This window comes from Amphiprion ocellaris, chromosome 10 (assembly GCF_022539595.1).
Source record: "Amphiprion ocellaris isolate individual 3 ecotype Okinawa chromosome 10, ASM2253959v1, whole genome shotgun sequence".
Taxonomy (NCBI): Eukaryota; Metazoa; Chordata; class Actinopteri; family Pomacentridae; genus Amphiprion; species Amphiprion ocellaris.
Genome location: NC_072775.1, coordinates 16,350,325 through 16,367,622, shown reverse-complemented (window position 1 = coordinate 16,367,622; position 17,298 = coordinate 16,350,325). Strand labels below are relative to the sequence as shown.

General features: G+C 40.0%; 1 protein-coding gene across 2 annotated transcripts; it reads left to right on the top strand.

Annotated features, from left to right (window-relative positions):
- The first annotated feature begins 186 nt into the window (after positions 1–186).
- Positions 187–17,104, top strand: rc3h1b (ring finger and CCCH-type domains 1b). Of its 2 annotated transcripts, none has more exons than XM_023276569.3 (20): positions 187–342; positions 1,611–2,027; positions 3,835–3,955; positions 6,172–6,411; positions 6,505–6,680; positions 6,954–7,154; positions 7,338–7,470; positions 8,074–8,192; positions 8,469–8,581; positions 8,712–8,957; positions 9,189–9,400; positions 9,530–9,939; positions 10,053–10,211; positions 10,364–10,519; positions 10,871–11,093; positions 11,599–11,689; positions 11,826–11,922; positions 12,268–12,486; positions 12,821–12,924; positions 13,048–17,104. In XM_023276569.3, exons 2-20 carry the CDS (start codon positions 1,797–1,799, stop codon positions 13,202–13,204), a joined length of 3,408 nt encoding a protein of 1,135 aa, XP_023132337.2. In that variant the 5' UTR covers positions 187–342; positions 1,611–1,796; the 3' UTR covers positions 13,205–17,104. The 2 variants fall into 2 exon arrangements, with proteins under 2 accessions (XP_023132337.2, XP_023132336.2); XM_023276568.3 differs by having other exon boundaries at positions 11,596–11,689.
- Positions 17,105–17,298: the final 194 nt, after the last annotated feature.

Sequence of the window (17,298 nt, the reverse complement as noted above, 5' to 3'; positions counted from 1 at the left end):
CATGCACTCGTGCACAATCAGCCTAATTGAGTCTATGTTCTGATGTTGTCAACAGTCCCCAGATGTGCACAGACTCCAGCAGATGCTGCTCAGTTTATGGCTGCACATGCACTCTCCCACCAACAGAGGACGCCACGTGCACATACACACGCGCGCGCGCACGCCAACACACGCACATACACACATCTTGCTCAGCTAGCTGTAACCGGCTAGCGAGTCTGTCGTCGAGTTGACACCCTCCCCAAACCTCGGCAGCAGCTAAGCTGCACAGTCGACATGGCAAGAAAATATCGCAACAGTTTCCTAAAGAAAGATGAAAAACTTCCAAGTCTTTTGGAATAAGTGAGTAGTAGCGATGAATATGATCTGTGTACCACGCGGGAGAGTAATACGAGAAGTTGCATGTTAAGTTTTAGTTACAATAATGACGCATAGCGATGGTTAGTTGTGGCTAAGCAAAGATAGCTAGCTAAGGAGCTAATGGCTACTGTAGGGAGGAGTAACGTTTGTTCGTTAGCATGTTAGCCTTCTGTGCTTATCCTGACGAGATCGTTTGAGTTAGCTTCTTCTCTAAATATCACTAAAGCGACACTGCTGTGATTCTGAAAATTTAACAGCTATTGCATTGAAATGAGTCTGCCTGGTGAACATAGTTACAGTTTGAAAGCAGATGGGGTTCTTGATAGTTTACAATGCTAACGTTACATAATATCACTGCAAGTCAAACGGTTGTGTCTATGCTACGCCTCGGAGCTATCGTTTCCTTGACCAATACTCGAGCTAATAGCTACTGTTCTCGGTCGTGTAATGGATTAATAACCGTGACTATATTTAGAATAATATATGTGCGCTTGTCAACCAACATCAGACTTTGGATTATTAGGAAATTATTGTTTGATCAGACGACGTTTGCTCGCTAACCAAGCTAGCAAACTAGCCACCCATAGCTTAGATTGCTAAAAGTAAGCTAACGTTACCAACTATTAGCTGGCTAACGTATCGCTTCGTACGAGATATATAATTAATGGATGTATGGCGAAACATCGAGATGATTACAGCCAGTATGGCACAGTCATTGATCAAAATAAAATAAATATTTGTACTTTAATGTTAGTGTAATATTACCAAGATCTATTAGCAAACGTTAGCTTCATATCAAGTTAGATAGCGCACAGGGACTTGGTTGTTAGCCTCTTCGGTACCCTTTGTCCATAGTCATAGTGGTAACCAGCTCTTGTAAGTAGGCCACACAGCAGTTGTTTTGATCCATCTTCTCGTATGTTTCGTTCGTATCTTACAAAAGTGTGCTGTCAGCTCATATTTCTTTTAAAATACTTTCGTTACGGGTGAACGACGTGTACCATCGAGAAAAGAGAGACATATTTTAATGTAGAATCGGTTGTCTTTCCAGAAATCTAATTTGTCATCCCACTGCCTGGAATGCATTTCTCAACAACGGATGTGCTCATACTCAGCTCAGCCATATTTTCAGTGTGCCTAGATACAGTTAGGACAGAAGTTAAAAAGCATTACAAAGACACGTTTAAACATGTATGCACAGTGGTCATTGTTTGCCTAATTTTAATTTACTTTGTCTTTCTCTTTTACAGTATTCATCACGCGATGTGATCCAAAATCCACAATGTGTGAGGACATTTAAGAACGATTGAGTTCGGAAGAAAAAAAATTTGATTCCAGTGGAATCTTCCATATATATATATATATAATTATTATATTTTTTCTCTGTGTTAAAGCTTACATACATTTATACACACCCATCCCATCAACATATAACCATGCCAGTGCAAGCACCACAATGGACAGAGTTCCTGCTGTGCCCAATCTGCACACAGACATTTGAAGAGACTGTTCGCCGGCCCATCAGCTTGGGCTGTGGACATACTGTCTGCAAGATGTGCCTGAACAAGTTGCACCGTAAGGCCTGTCCCTTTGACCAGACAGCCATCAGCACAGACATCGAGCAGCTACCTGTCAACACAGCCCTGTTGCAGCTCGTGGGAGGCCAGGTAAGACGTGTGTCTGTATGTGTTTGTCATAAATTGCACAACAACTGTACAGAGCTCCCAGTTCTCATTATATCTCCAGAGCCCTTGTTGACGCTAAGTTGTGATTAAGGACAACATCTCATACATGTTTTTGAGTAGTGGAACTTTTTTAGGCTTGACAGAATGATGTCAGCAGTAATCACTATTTGTGGATTGTATTAGAGTGTTGCACTTTTGCTATTATGTGATGCACATAGCTTGGGGATTCCTTTATGAGTCACACTCAAGTCATTGAGCAATGACTTTAATGTTTTTGGTTTACTGAGTGCTGCTGGCACAATCAGTAAAGCTGTATTTGTCTGAAGTGGTGTTTGATCAACAGGGTGAGGCACAGCTAATGGTGTTTTGACTGTGTTGGCCAAGCTTGCAACATGAGACTGAAGTAATGGATAATGTCAGTGTATCTACTGTAATCCTGAACTGTCTGATATAGTCAAAGCTGAGATGTTTTGTTTGTTACATCTTTTACTGGTTTTACAGGCGTTTACAGGTTAATAGTGTACTATGTCTGATCAAATTAATATGCCCTGACAAAGATGGCAATTAGTAATCAGTACCAATGCAATGTGAATTTTGCAATTCTTGATAACCAAAAAGGAATACCAGCCCAATGAATGTATTGCGTATTAATTATAATAACAATAGCCTATAAACACTGTGAGCAGCATTCTACTCAGTTATAGACACTCACTGTATTAACCTAAACAAGCTAATATTAACCTTTGTGGACAATGCTTCTGGAGCAGTGTTACAACAGATTTGCAAACGATAATATTTCAGAGTATGAACATTCTGATGTAATGTTTTAATTATTAAGTTAACAACTGAAACTCACTCACTGTGAATTCAGTGTACCCATTATGATGCCCTGTTCCATAGGGGCTTGGATAATTTTGCGTTGTTGTTTTATTTTATTCAGAATGGACTGTGACATTGATTATATCCCATCTTTTGTCTGCAATGTGGTTGCTCTGGTCGTTATTTATACAAAAGATTAGCAAAAAAAATGGTATATAATTGAGGGTGCCAAATGATTGCTTAAATCAGCCATTGCTTTTTACAAAGTGCATGGCCAGCATTTCCTTGTGTATGGCAATACAAACATGATGTACAAACAGTTTTCTCCACTTACCTGCCTCCATTTTAAATTGTAGTTATTAGAATGGGAACAGTTCAGCAAGCCGTGACATACATGCAGATATCTGATCAAAAGCCTGTAATGCAATAACGTGGTTATTTAACCATCAGATATGAAATTTATTGTCAGCCATTTCCTTGATTTGATAGTCAAAGTATGGTCTGGGAAAACTAAATGGTTAGTGGACCTTTGCTAATCATCACAGAAACATCACAAGATTGTGCTCTAAAAGATAAAGGATTCCTAAAAAAAATGTTTCAGACTCATTTTTAGAATTGTATTGTACATTACAGATCGGTTCAAGTTAAGATTGTTTTTTCTAAAACTATGATTTATTTTCAGTTAGTAAATGTGTGGTGTAGAGGATGGCACTTAAACAGTTTCAATGGATATCACAAAACCATCTTAGTCACTGAGAATGTATGCTAAAACTTTGGCACACATTAAAATGTATCTAATATTAATTTGTACTCAGCACTGTTTAGCAATTTTATCTACAACATTAGACAATGAAAAGAAAAAGATGGCACTAAAGCCTCTGCCATTTTGTTGAAACATAGTTATACTTAAAGATTTCAGTTTTTGCTGTCAGCTGTCCTAATTTTTTTTCTCCTCCATGTTCTGTTCCAGGTTCCTAAGGCTCAGCCAGTTGCTTTAATAACCAGTCCTGAGGACTCACAGCATTATGAGGAAGCCAGGCAGTGTGTGGAGGAACTGGCCCTCTACCTCAAACCCCTCAGCAACACCCGGGGTACTTGAAAACATACAAACACATTCTCATTGCCTCTATATTTTGTTCTTCCTTTATTACGTTTTTTTTCTTTATCTGTTGACATACTTGCTGCCTTTAAATTCAAAGCTTGAGGTTGATTTTAACCTGGAAAATCCAATGTAAACACTCCATTTGTTTAAAATTTGAAAATGTTATAGGCAGGTCACTCTTAGTGGACTTGTGTCCTTCTTGAAAGGAGTGTATCTGTTTGTTTTTTTCATGGTAATGTCATACAGGGAACAAGAAAAGAATAAAATGTTGTCAGCAATATCCATAGAAAACCCCATTTGAAAAAATCAGCATATGTGAAAACTCATGAAATTGTAGCTGTCTGAAACTTCCACTGATCAATTTGTTAATATGACATAACTAGGTTGTTATGGGGACTCTGTTGTCCATGGAATTAGATTCTGTTTTCAGCATTAGCTAAAGGGGGATGACGTGTGTGTGTGTGCACAGAAAAGGCACACATGCTTTCTTCTATTAATTAGTATAAAAAATATGGCATTTAAGGTGATTTACTGCAAATATGTCAATATATTCAGCGCTCCATTGTTTCAAATTGTGTTAAATAACATTGTATATATATATATATATATATATATATATATATATATATATATATATATATATATATATATATATATATATATATATATATATACAGTGCTCCATTGCTTCACTTTCTGTCAAATATCTATAAAACTAATACCTATGGCCGAGGCTGTTTTTGTACTTCCTCAGAATGAGGCTTTTTGGGTCTCTTGAAAGTATTTTTCAGTTTTTGTCTGGGTTAAGGGATCAAACTTTCAGTGTAAGAACTGAAGAAATCACATTCCCGTTATCCATTTGCAGATGCAGTCAATGTTGACTAGCAGCTATGTACTGTGGTAACCTTGACAACCCAGCTGTGCTCTAACATGAATTTGTAAGAATCCTTACTAGCTAGGCTCCTTGCATGTTTGCTAATAACTTAGTTCAAGAGTTGCATCATCAAGATGGACAAATACCATAGATTATCTTGACACAATTAACTCAAATATGTCACCTTTGCACAAATTTGTGCAGTGGTGTTCATAATATTGACCATTTGTGAACTCTTGATTGATTTTAATCAGGAATTTGCCAAAGCTATCCTTTCAGCAAGGAAAGGTAAACAAGAATTCTTCCTCCTGCACATGATCATGTTTTTATTGAGAGTATTCATGGAGAGGAAGGACTATTCACAGAAGAGAATGTTGTGAGAGAAAATGAGTGAGAGGGTGACAAGGAGGGGTGAGCCAATCAGTGTTGCCCTGAAATAAAGTTTAATTCATTTTAAATAGGAAAAAGAGTAAAAAAGTAATATTTGACACTACTGTTGATATGGTGGTGAGGGCCACAATTACATCAATGTGTGAGAAACACCGAACTCTTCTAGTAAACACAGATAAACACAACCCTGTTTTATCATAAATATATTGCACATCTGTCAGCTGATTACATTTTTGCCAATTTGAATTGAAATTGTGAACATGGTGACATACTGCTGGGCTGAACGTCATGAAGGCTGTTAGCCATTGCCCTAAACCAACTTAATAACACAATTTCTCTGTGATTAGCCTGTTGTATAGAAAACCATGTGTGTCATGCCCACTTCAAACCAATATAAGGATTCTTATAGTCACAAATGCTGAATGAAGCCTCATTACAAATCTCGCTGTTGAAAACATCCCAATGTCCTGTGGTGCACATATGATGCTGCTAACCTGGCATGTTTTAAATGCATGCATGGTCCATTTACATTGTTAATGTTGAGTGAAAGATTATCAAAAAACTTCTGCATTCATAATAACTCTATTTGCCTTCATTTTACAGTTTAATATCACTCAACTTTTTGCTGTGTGTTGCACTGAGAAATTCTGCTGGCGAGTTGTGCATGTCTGTAGCATGACTCAAGAATGAACACAGTGATATCTGTGATTTCATATTTATAATATATATTTTTCCTGTTCAGTAGTTACATTTGTGCTCTTAGTCGTTTTAGAGAGCTGTCAATCCAATTTCTAAACCACTTTTGAAAGTTTGGAGACTTGCTTTGGTGGCACTGTCGAAGAATGTTGCATTGTACTGAGAGAGGGTTTGTAAAATCAGATATCTTGCATTGATGTAAACATGGTGCAGGGGTATATCATAATTCTCTCGTTTCTTACCAGGTGTGGGTTTGAGCAGTACAGCCCAGAGCATGCTTAGTCGACCCATGCAGAGGAAACTGGTAACTCTGGTCCACTGCCAGCTGGTGGAAGAAGAGGGCCGTGTTAGAGCCATGAGAGCTGCCCGCTCTCTGGGTGAGCGAACTGTCACCGAACTCATCTTGCAGCACCAGAATCCACAGCAGCTCTCTTCCAATCTGTGGGCTGCTGTCCGTGCACGAGGATGTCAGTTTCTTGGCCCAGGTAGGTAGTTGTTCATTACCATAAAAGTGAACCACTGAATCAGCCCATTTATTCTCAGCTTGGTTGTGATGGTTTATATGTTTCCTTCCCTAGCAATGCAAGAGGAAGCTCTAAAGTTGGTTCTCCTTGCTCTAGAGGATGGTTCTGCTCTGTCCAGAAAAGTTTTGGTTCTCTTTGTAGTTCAGAGGCTTGAACCACGCTTTCCCCAGGCCTCTAAAACTAGCATAGGCCATGTGGTGCAGCTCCTCTACAGGGCCTCCTGCTTTAAGGTATGTCTCTGGGTGCAAATCAAAAGAAATTTCATGAATTGTTTTGACGTTTGTGAGAAATATTGTAGGTTATATGGTGCTGCTTCATAATGGGGCCCATCTACTCCATATTATTACAACCCTGTCCATGTAAGAATGTGTGTGTTAAAAATGATTGTTTATTCAAGGTTGTGATGTGTATAAAACATTAAAATGGTATTAAAGGCTTTCTAACATCTAATCTTTGACAGGAAGTTTCTTTTAAGGCTAACTCATTCTTTTGTTCCAATGTAGGTCACCAAACGTGATGAAGATTCATCCCTGATGCAGCTGAAAGAGGAGTTCCGTACTTACGAGGCTCTGCGACGTGAGCATGACTCTCAGATTGTTCAGATTGCCATGGAGGGTGGACTGCGCATTGCACCTGACCAGTGGTCTTCTCTGTTGTATGGAGATCAATCTCACAAGTCACACATGCAGTCTATCATCGACAAGGTGTGTGAAATAACACTTTTTCTTCCATGTCTAGTTGTACACATTACAGAGAATGACTTGCGTGTTCAGCTACACATTTCTGAGCTTGATATATCGTAACTTGTTTGTACATACAAAAGCCTATCTGCCACAAAACTGATAAAGCATTTAATGGTTTTCTTTGTGTTTATGTCTGTGCCGTAGCTGCAGACCCCAGCATCTTTTGCTCAGAGTGTGCAGGAGCTGACGATTGCACTGCAAAGGACCGGAGACCCAGCCAACCTCAACAGGCTGCGGCCTCACCTGGAACTATTGGCCAACATTGATCCCAGTCCTGGTAGGAAGCAAACAAACTTCATACTTGATTTTATATTGATGCAAGAGCTGAATATCAGTTGAAAGTGCAGATTTCTGCCATGCACTGCTGCCGATTAACACTCAAAGTCCATGTGTGGTGTGGGTTAGTATATATTTAATAAAAATGGCATACGTGTATGCCCAGCTTTCCAGGCTGCATCTGCTACCATTGTACAGGTAATGGACACCAACTAGTACACTGCCAAAAGATTGCAGGTCAAGTTTGCACTTAAAAATTTTCTCCCTGGGACCATAAGAGTGTTTACAATCATACACTTCTGACAGTTAATGTTTGGCTCATGAGGCATACTGAAATGAGGAAATTTCATACCAAAACAAGAAGCACTGTGTGGTAACTGCCTTACCCTCTGACCTCCCAGTGGAGAGAAACTCAGTATTGCACACCAGACAAAAGCATTTATGTTCAAGGCTGTCTGCTGAGGACTTTGTTGGCAGTATGCGCTGTCAGTAGTGGTGCTTTGGAGCCCAATGCAGATACACCTCACATCTTAGACAAAAAAGTACAGTAAATGAAAATACAAAAAAAAAAACAAAGGTTCAATATCTTTATTTGTCTTCATAGATGCTCCTCCACCTACATGGGAGCAGCTTGAGAAGGGTTTGGTAGCAGTGAAAACAGTGGTACATGGCCTGGTGGACTTCATTCAGAATCATAGCAAGAAAGGAGCGGATCCTCAACAGGTCAGTGTTTTCCTTTGGACCACAAAAAGAGTTGGGAGTAAGAAAGGTTGCTAGTTCCTCCAGTCCCAAGATGGTACCAAGACATCTGATGATGTTTTTCTGTATCTATAACACACCTTTTGAATTTTGAGGTGTTTAATAATTGATACTGACAGTTCCTTTTGTTGGTACAACCCCTAGATGTATTTATTGTAATTACCAGAATAGTGTTAGACTGCTGGGCTTTAGCCTTTTTTTTAATCATACACAAATGTTAAGTTCTCTGTCTCTCATCAGCCTCCTCAGCACAGCAAGTACAAGACATACATGTGTCGCGACATGAAGCAGAAAGGAGGCTGTCCTCGTGGAGCCAGCTGTACCTTTGCTCACTCTCAGGAAGAACTGGAGAAGTGAGTCTAACAGATATCAACATCGAGAAATGTTCCTTTTGAAAATCATTTGTCTGATTTCTTCCTTACCTTTATCCACTGTCACCACGGTGTTTCTTATGGATTTTGTATTGTGTTTTGTTTTTGTCAGGTACCGTAAGATGAATAAGCGTCTTGCAGCTCGACTCCCCGGTGCAGGAGGGCTCTTGTCAGATGAGGGCCTTCCTCTTGATGTAGCAGTGACCCGGAAGCCTTCACCCCTCACCAATGGGAATGTTGCACCCTCTTTGCCCCAGCTCATTGCTCGTGGCACGGACACCGTCTCATACGAACTATTGCGCAAACCTGTCAAGATGGATGGAGGGAATCCCAGTGCCCCAGGATCACCACCTGATGTGTAAGTATGGTGTTTCATGGAAATTAATTTAGTTGGCTGCTTAAAGCAAGCAATGTTGTGCCATGGAGACAGGTTTTTCTTCTGATTGACAAGTTGACTGCACTGATTTTCTTCCTGTACTTTGGTGTTCGTGATGTTCAATGCAGTTACCTGCAATGTATATAACAGAGCAAGATAGCATACATCCTTTGAATGCTGCAAAGTTTTTTTTAATAACATTTGTGTTTGTAGCCTGGACCCTGTGCCCAAACCCGGTATGCCTCTGCCACCTCATGCCATGGCACACCCAAGGATTGCAGCAGATCACCTTTCTGGAGTGAAGCACATGCCTGTGGTAGCTAGAGGTTCACCAGTGTACCCCCAGCCTCAACTCCCTGAGATGTGCTATGACACTCGCCCACCACCTTCTGCCTCTCAGTATGAGCCCCCACAGTACCCCACAGGCAAGGATTAAACACACTGAATAATACATAATTCTGTGTGTGTGTGTGACAATGTGAAAATGTTGTACTTTGTAATTAGAATTAATAAGGAAAAGTAATTTTGATTATATTTTGATATTTGTTTCTCAGGGTACCCCTACCAACAGCCACCACAGTATGTTCCTCGGGATTACATCCGTAACCCTCCTCCCCCCGGTGAGTCAGGACCCCCTTACCAGGACCCTTACCCTGGCTATGGCCCTCCTGAGCGCCCCTACCAGGCCCCTCACTCTGGCCCACCCTTCTCCTATCCTCACCCTCCACACTATGACAGAGGTCGCCATGGGACCTACGCTGGTCCACCACCTCCCCCACAGCCTTACCCATCTCAGAGGGATGGCTTGGTTAGAATGAGTCCAGCACCTTTGGATGTTCCCCCACCATCAGCAGGACAGGCTAACTCACTCTACCACCAGGAGCACAGTTCCCGGGATAGATACCCCCCAGATGCTTACTATCAACCAGGTGCCCAACCTCCACCTATGAGGACTTATGTCAGGGTGAGTTTGATCATTTACGTAATTTGCCTTTTTACAGTTTTTGTGGTCCTGCTAGATACAAACCACTAAAATAACAGCCAGCAGCTCAGCATTGATATTTCTGTGTATCATAGGGGCCGTCATATAGTGGTTCACAGCCCAGCCTGGACTACCTGCATCGACGTCGGCAGGAGCTGTTATCCCAGCTGGAGGAGAGGAAGGTTATTTCCCCTCCGCCGTTTGCTGCGTCACCCACTCTTTCACATCCCTTCCCCAGTGATTATCCTCCTGAGGTTAGTATGAAGTCAATTTCATTTGTTTCTGATACTTTTTAATTCCAGGTTTCAGAATGATAAAATGACGAGATGGTGCGGTGAGTCAAAGAAAGTTTTGATTGACTGCAAATATATGAAAGTATTAATGATCACATGTTCTGTGTCTGCAGTATGGTGAGGAGAGCTCCAAAGCTCTAGTTAAATGCAGAGAGCCTGACTATGCAGGACAATACTCTCCCTGGTCTTGTGAAACTATTGGCTCGTACATTGGCACAAAGGATGTCAAACCCAAAGATGTTATGGTTCCTGGCACCATGGAGATGATGGTAAGTTAAGATGGATAACTGTTCATAATTACATCAGTATTTCTCGCTATAGACCTTGGAGGTGGAAAAATTGATAGATTGTATGGTGAATGATTTAGGACGGATACATTCAATGTAACTGTGCTATAATAGACTGCGCAATTGAGGTGATGTTAATTAACTAAAGCTATTATGCTATTTGACCTTATGTTCACCAGGCAGAATTAATTAATGTTCTTTGTGTTCTACTGATAAATCCAATATTTGTCAGTATATCAAGTGAGAAAAGAACATGAGGCTCACTCTGCCTCTTCCTGAGATCTCCTTTTATCATAACCTTTACTCTCTTTAATCTTCCGTCTTCCCTGCCAGAATGTGGAGGCTAAAGCTCTGAGGGAACCATCATTGGAGGCTCCTCGGAGGGGTGCAGAAGTAAAGGATGATGACCCTATTATTCCATTTGGTCCCCAGCCTACTGTGTCACGCTTTGGTGCCATTTCCCGCACTTCAAAAACAGGCTACCAGACCACTGGTCCTGTGCAGGCTATGGCAGCCACTCCCCAGAACCCCAACTCTAAACACATGGCCATGCCAGGTAAAAGACCATGTATATGCACAATCACCTATTAATGTCTGATAAATATTGTCATACTTCTGTTTGCATATAGGAAGGCTTCTAACGTAGCATTTGTTATTGCATTCTTAATATTTCTGTTTGACTGATGCATTTCACATTAGATATGATGTATTTCGTGGTAATAGTAGAATAAGTAGTGTGATGTATTATCACTCCTGATATGAACCTTACTATATACCTTTTCACAGCTGTATTAGGGCACTACTTATTAAGGTTAAGCAATAATTCATATTGTTGCTTATGAGCTCTCCAAAATACTCAATTCTGTTATCTTCTGTATGATGAATCACACATAAAAAATATCTTTATATATGCTATAATTACTGAAAACTATTAAACACACACCCATACCTCTTACAGTGAATTTTGCAACATGGTAATTTCACATAATTGTGGTGTTGAAACATTCCAGTCTGTCAATAGCATATTTCGGTTTTTCATTTTGCTGCTATGCCTACAGCAGAGTACACATATGGAAGCCATGGAGGATGGGGTGGAGCTTCATACCCCTCCCACCAGACTGCCTCCTCCTCTCAGGGACACTTCAGTGAGCGGTGAGCCCTTTGTCTTTTTTCTGTGATAATGCTAATCCCACTTTTAGGAAATGGCACACATACACACATGAAAATGAAAGTTTGTGGCCTGGAATGATTGTAAAGCAGTTCTTACTATAATTTTTTCCACTCACAGCCTGCCTATGGCAGCCTCGGACAGAGAACAGTTAAAGATTGAGCTGCAGCAAGTCAACCAGCAGATCACTCAACAGACCCAGATGCACAGCATGGAGGTATGTATGATCTCTGAAACTAAAATGAGTATTTATGAAAGTACAAAATTGATTTGATAGATTTGACCATACCAAAGATTTAGAAATGTCTGAAGAGTTTTTCCATTTCTGAGGAGATGATGTCATATTACATATTCATAGCTCCTCTATCTCTTCACATAAAAATTGATGGGGTGAAGAAGAAAAGCGGTTGGCATGCAGCTTAGTCACTATTAAAATAAAATCAACATTGAAACATAACCTCAATAATCAGGCTTTCCATTTTGTGCTGTATTTCTTCAGATTATTGCCAACAATCTCCAGATTGCACACTCACCCCCTTCACTTCCTGTCTCACTATTACAGGCTGCCAGTAACTCTTTACTCCTGCAGAGGGAGGCCAGTGCATTGGCAGGTCAGCCTGTGCAGTCCAGCCAGGTCCAGGCAGCAGTCGCCCCGCAACAGCAACAGCCCAAGTGGCCAGCAGGGGGAGCAAGTGCAACAGCTGTCTCCAGTGAACAGCTGAGCCTGGAGCTCCACCAGGTGGAGAGAGAGATTGGCAAGAGGACCCGTGAGATGGCTATGGTAGGGAGGCCTTGAAGCACCAGTAATGGTTGTTATAGCGTGGCAGTGTATGTTAAAAGAAGTTTGAATAAGGGGGGATTTATTGATTACAGCTCCTGTGATGGTTGATGGAGGAGAACATCCTACTGAGTCCCTCACAAAATGCATAATATCATATATTCTTGCACAGCACTTGCACAGACAAGAATAAGTGAAATGTGCCTTTGCTCAAGTCTTAAAAAATAACAGACAGTAGTTCAGTTTGATCAGATAGCGACATAATTTTGTCAAAACAGACTATGTTGGTGAGGGGCATTCCATCAACCAAGCAAATTTTCTCCACTTTGAAAACCAGGAAAACCAAGTAGCTCATGATGTGCAGCAGTACAAGATGAAACCTGCAGAGAATGGACAGCCAGAGCACAAGACTCAGCTAGAAGAGATCTCCCTGGCTCTTGGGTGAGTAAGAACAAATATTATGACATAGTATAGATTTCCTGAATATGCATTACATTATTGGTTTGACCCCTTTGTCGTCATTTCCTGTTCTGACTTGAGGTTTCTCCTGTGTTCTTAATTCAGCGAGGTGTCAAATGGCTCCAGCAGTCTGCAAGAAAGTGCAGTGGGCGGGTCCATGCTGTCACTGACAAATAAGACGTCTGCGCTGGGCCTGTGTTCTGACCCAGGTGCCACTGGTTCAGAAATGCAGAAGAATGGTGTTGTCCATTCCTGCTCTTAGGAAGTACACACTTACACACCCGTGCCCACACACACACACACATGTACATGCACGCAGCCACATAAACACACACACACACACACACACACACCACACACACACACACACACACACACACACACACACACCAGGATGCTCAATTGAAAAGCATGCACAGGCACACATACACCCATTCTATTTAGAAGATGAGCAGTATCTGCCGTGATGAATTTTCTTTCTTTTTGTTCTGTGAATGAGCTTTTTTTAATGACTTTCCTTGCCTGGAAACCAGGGCATATGATAACATTTCTTGTGTGTGTTATTTTAATTTTTTTTGTACTGGTATTAGATTAACAAGGCTCACAATAGATATATCAGGAGGATAAAATGGTGGTGATGCTGACAGTGTTATTATAACTTGATTCAAAAAAGGATACACGTATTCCATCCTCAGTAAACATAAAAGTATAAGCAAGTATTTGATTCTCCCTTTATAAGACTCTCGGTTTAGTTCTATCAGCATACATGTAATTGAGCAGTTGGAGCTGGTTAACAAGTACTATCACATCACAGACTCTGATAAACTTCTCTTAGGATCTCTGATTTATGAGGATAATGTAGGAAACAGCAGAAGTGTGTCGCTTGGTACTCACCCCAAAAATCGTAACAAAAAAAAAAAAAGAGGTTGCCCAGATCGAGATGTCTGAGGAGGGAAAAACTACAATGTTTAGCCAAAATGGACATGCAAGGTGTTTAGAAATGAGGTGATGCACCACATGCACTTCCTCACCTGTCACGAGAAGTATGATTTTTATTATTGAATTTTATGAACACATCATGTGTCTGTTTCATACTTGAAAGCAGTATATTATACATTTAATTGGAGCATTCTGTTTTAAAGATTGCAACAAGTCTATTTGATAATGAGCTTTCCATGTTTTCTATAAGGGAATCTACTATGTACTGCTCTGGGTTGTGATGTAAACCTGATGTGGTTTTGTTGCGATGCCTTTTGCCTGTGCTCCTTAATGTGCTGCATTCAGTACCGAGCCAATTGTTATGAAATTTTTCAACATTCACAAAAGTAAGTAGATTTTTTTGTTGTTGTTGTTTTGGGTTGTTTTTTTGGGATGGTGGGTGAATGCACATTACCAGGCTGAGAGAGAGTACATCTTTCTGCTTCAGGAGTCAGGTGATTATGTGTAAACTTGACTTTATGACATCAGGGCAAATAAAGATTTCCCTCCTCAGAGCTTCTCATCTGGCCACACAAATGGCCTCCCCATTGGGATTATCTTGTCATTTGTTCTCCTAACTTCTATGAAGTTGCCTTCCCTTGTGTCTTTTTTGTTTGATTTAGTTTTATTTTTTCATGCTTTACATTGTTACGATTTTGGGCGGTGAAGCTTACCTTGTGAAGGCTTTGTAGCGCTTAGTGGATGACATGCCCTCCTCTTTTTCATGAGATGGTTGAATTATGTGCAGAAGCCAGATTTAACATTTGTAGTAGAAGGGTTCCTGTTGTAGTGTTTTCAGCTACACAGTCAATTTGAAACTGTTTACAGCAGAAGATAGCAGTATTAATTACTGAGGAGTAAACGAAGCAAACTTTCAAAAACACCTCTCCTTGAATCATATTCGTTATGTTCATTTATATTGCATTGAGTATATTTAAGCATCTTTATTGATGCCTGGTACAATATTCATTTCTGTTCACTGTTATGTTCATAACTTGCTGTCATCATCACCATCATTACTACTGTTATTGCTCTTTCTCCATCATATAAATTGTTTACTGCTGATGCTCATGGAGCTCTTTGCCTTCCGTAAACAATTAGCATGACTGGCAACAGTTTTACAGCTCTGCTGAGAGCGAGTGAGTCCTTGTGCTTGAACGGTTGAAGGATAGAGAAGATGCTCTGGGTCAAGTTGTTTTAGTTCAATGTTGAGCCTTGGTTTTGGTCAGATGAGGTGTACTAAGAAACTGACAGTTTGACAAATCCCTGATAACTGATGAGTCATAGAACGACACAAATGTTTTTGTGTCCGACACCCTCATCTGAATAGTTTGATGGGCATCTCTTCCAGCTTGTCAGCGCCATAATAGCGAATGCTAATTTGGATTTGTTTTTTCCCTCCCCCCCAAACCACACTTAAGGCCTCTGGCTGCTCCTTGCTACATTTATTGTTTAGGTACACAGCTCACTTATACATATGAGTATGTATACATACATTAATATACTAAAGCACTATTAACGTGCCACCTCTTATTCTACTCGCTCAGCATTTATATTAAATGATCTCTACTTAGAATCAGCAAAATTTTTTTTTTTTTTGATTTGTTCTCTGTCCACTGGTTGCCAACACAGACTTTATCCTTTCCCAGACGAAGGACTTCTGTGTGCATTGATGTGTGTTCACTTAATCTTTTGTGTTCAAACAAAGATGTTCTTTATAGACTATGCTTCCGAAGAAGACAAAATCTGTAACTTTGGAAAATTTATGGAGATGTTTTGTGTGTGCTAGATTGTATTGTAGAAAATGTACCCTAAGTTTTTTTTTTTCTTTTCCTCTCCCTCAAAGTGTGCTGTACTGGGTGATAGTGTTGAGGTATTAGAAAAGTGTTGGGGTTTTTGCCCGCCATTGCCCCCAAAGAATTGGCAGGAAGTCTCTGATGAAAGGTTAGCCTTAAATCCTCTTGTAATGCTCCTTTACATTGTCTGTTTTTGGAGCATGAAATGATCTCAAAAAAGAAAAAAAACAACTAACACTGAATTGGCATGATTTAGGGTCAAACAGATGGACTCTAGCAAACTCCACCCCTTGACACCCTTTCAAAAACTGTCATATAAAACGGCAACAATGCAATAATGCAAATCTCTAAAGATTTGAGTTAAAAATGTATATTTTTATTGTTTTTTTAAGGTAATGTTGTTGACCTAGCTGGGTTTGTAGTTTTTGCTTTCCATTTTTTTTTGTTTCTGCAATAGTTGAGTGAAATTACTGACCTGCAAGTCTTAGTCTTCAATGCATCATCTGACCTGATGTGTAGTCAACAGCTTTAAGACTATCCAAGTGACTTTCACACCAGTATTTTTTTCTTTCACAACTATTTACAAGAAATTGGCCCATTAGCTAAGAAATTCAGTATAAAGTTAAAAAGAGGGAATGAGGATGTAGCCATAAATTGGCAACATTTAATGATGTTAATTCAATATGTTGTTTTTCACTCTTCTAAATGCAAGACAACCAAAACTACCACAATGCTGATTCTACCTGATAGGTCACTGCAGGACTGAATGAGCCTACAACGCCTTTAGCTTAGCAGAACTGGCATACTATGACGTATGTGGTGGTTTACTATATAGTAAATAGCATATATGTTCATTTCAATCTCCTGTGTGTTTTCGTTTCTGAGTGGAACTGCTGCCTGTACCCCTCATTTAACCAGTTAATCCCTCCACTCCCACCCTTGACCACTGAACTCTGTTACTGCTGTTTGAGGCTCACATTTTATTCCTGGGCTTTCTGGGGAAATTCGCAAATGGATTTTTTATATGATTACTCCCTTGTAAAATATCTCTTAAATTAAGGTACAGGTTTGATTTCAGCAAGAAAAAAAGTTTTTATATGTATATTATACTCCATTAAGGAATGTCTAGAATTATCTTCCTCCAATGTGGATGTAGCCATTATTACGCCATTTTATGACTTTGTAAGAGAATTCACTGTGTGAAAATTGGTTTGCATTTTTGTATAATACAATCTGCTTTTTTTTTGTTTGATACGAGAGGGAGGTCAAACTGGAAGTTTGAAGAGAGAAAAAAAGTACCTGTGAAATTGAGAAAACAAAACGTAACTTATGTACAACAGTGATTCTAAGCTGAGGGGGAAAGATTAAATGATATTGCTAACTCTGAATGTTTGTCTTGGTTTCTTTTGTTTTTTAAAAACATCATTCAAGAGTTCTGAGTTTAAGAGCAGTGTTGCGTGTTTCGTGGAAGTTTCTTTTAATTGTGACATCTGATGGTGAAGTTGTGATCCTCCTACAATGGTGTAAAGCGAATTCAAGGTGTGGTTGCAGGCACAACCAACACCGATCTTTAATCTGGTCT

Excerpts from the sequence above, each read along its gene's own strand:
- rc3h1b (XM_023276568.3), top strand. The coding sequence starts at position 1,797 with ATGCCAGTGCAAGCACCACAATGGACAGAGTTCCTGCTGTGCCCAATC. Across the intron at positions 10,520-10,870 it reads CTGGCACCATGGAGATGATG|AATGTGGAGGCTAAAGCTCT; the intron begins GTAAGTTAAGAT and ends CTTCCCTGCCAG. Across the intron at positions 11,690-11,825 it reads CAGGGACACTTCAGTGAGCG|CCTGCCTATGGCAGCCTCGG; the intron begins GTGAGCCCTTTG and ends TTCCACTCACAG.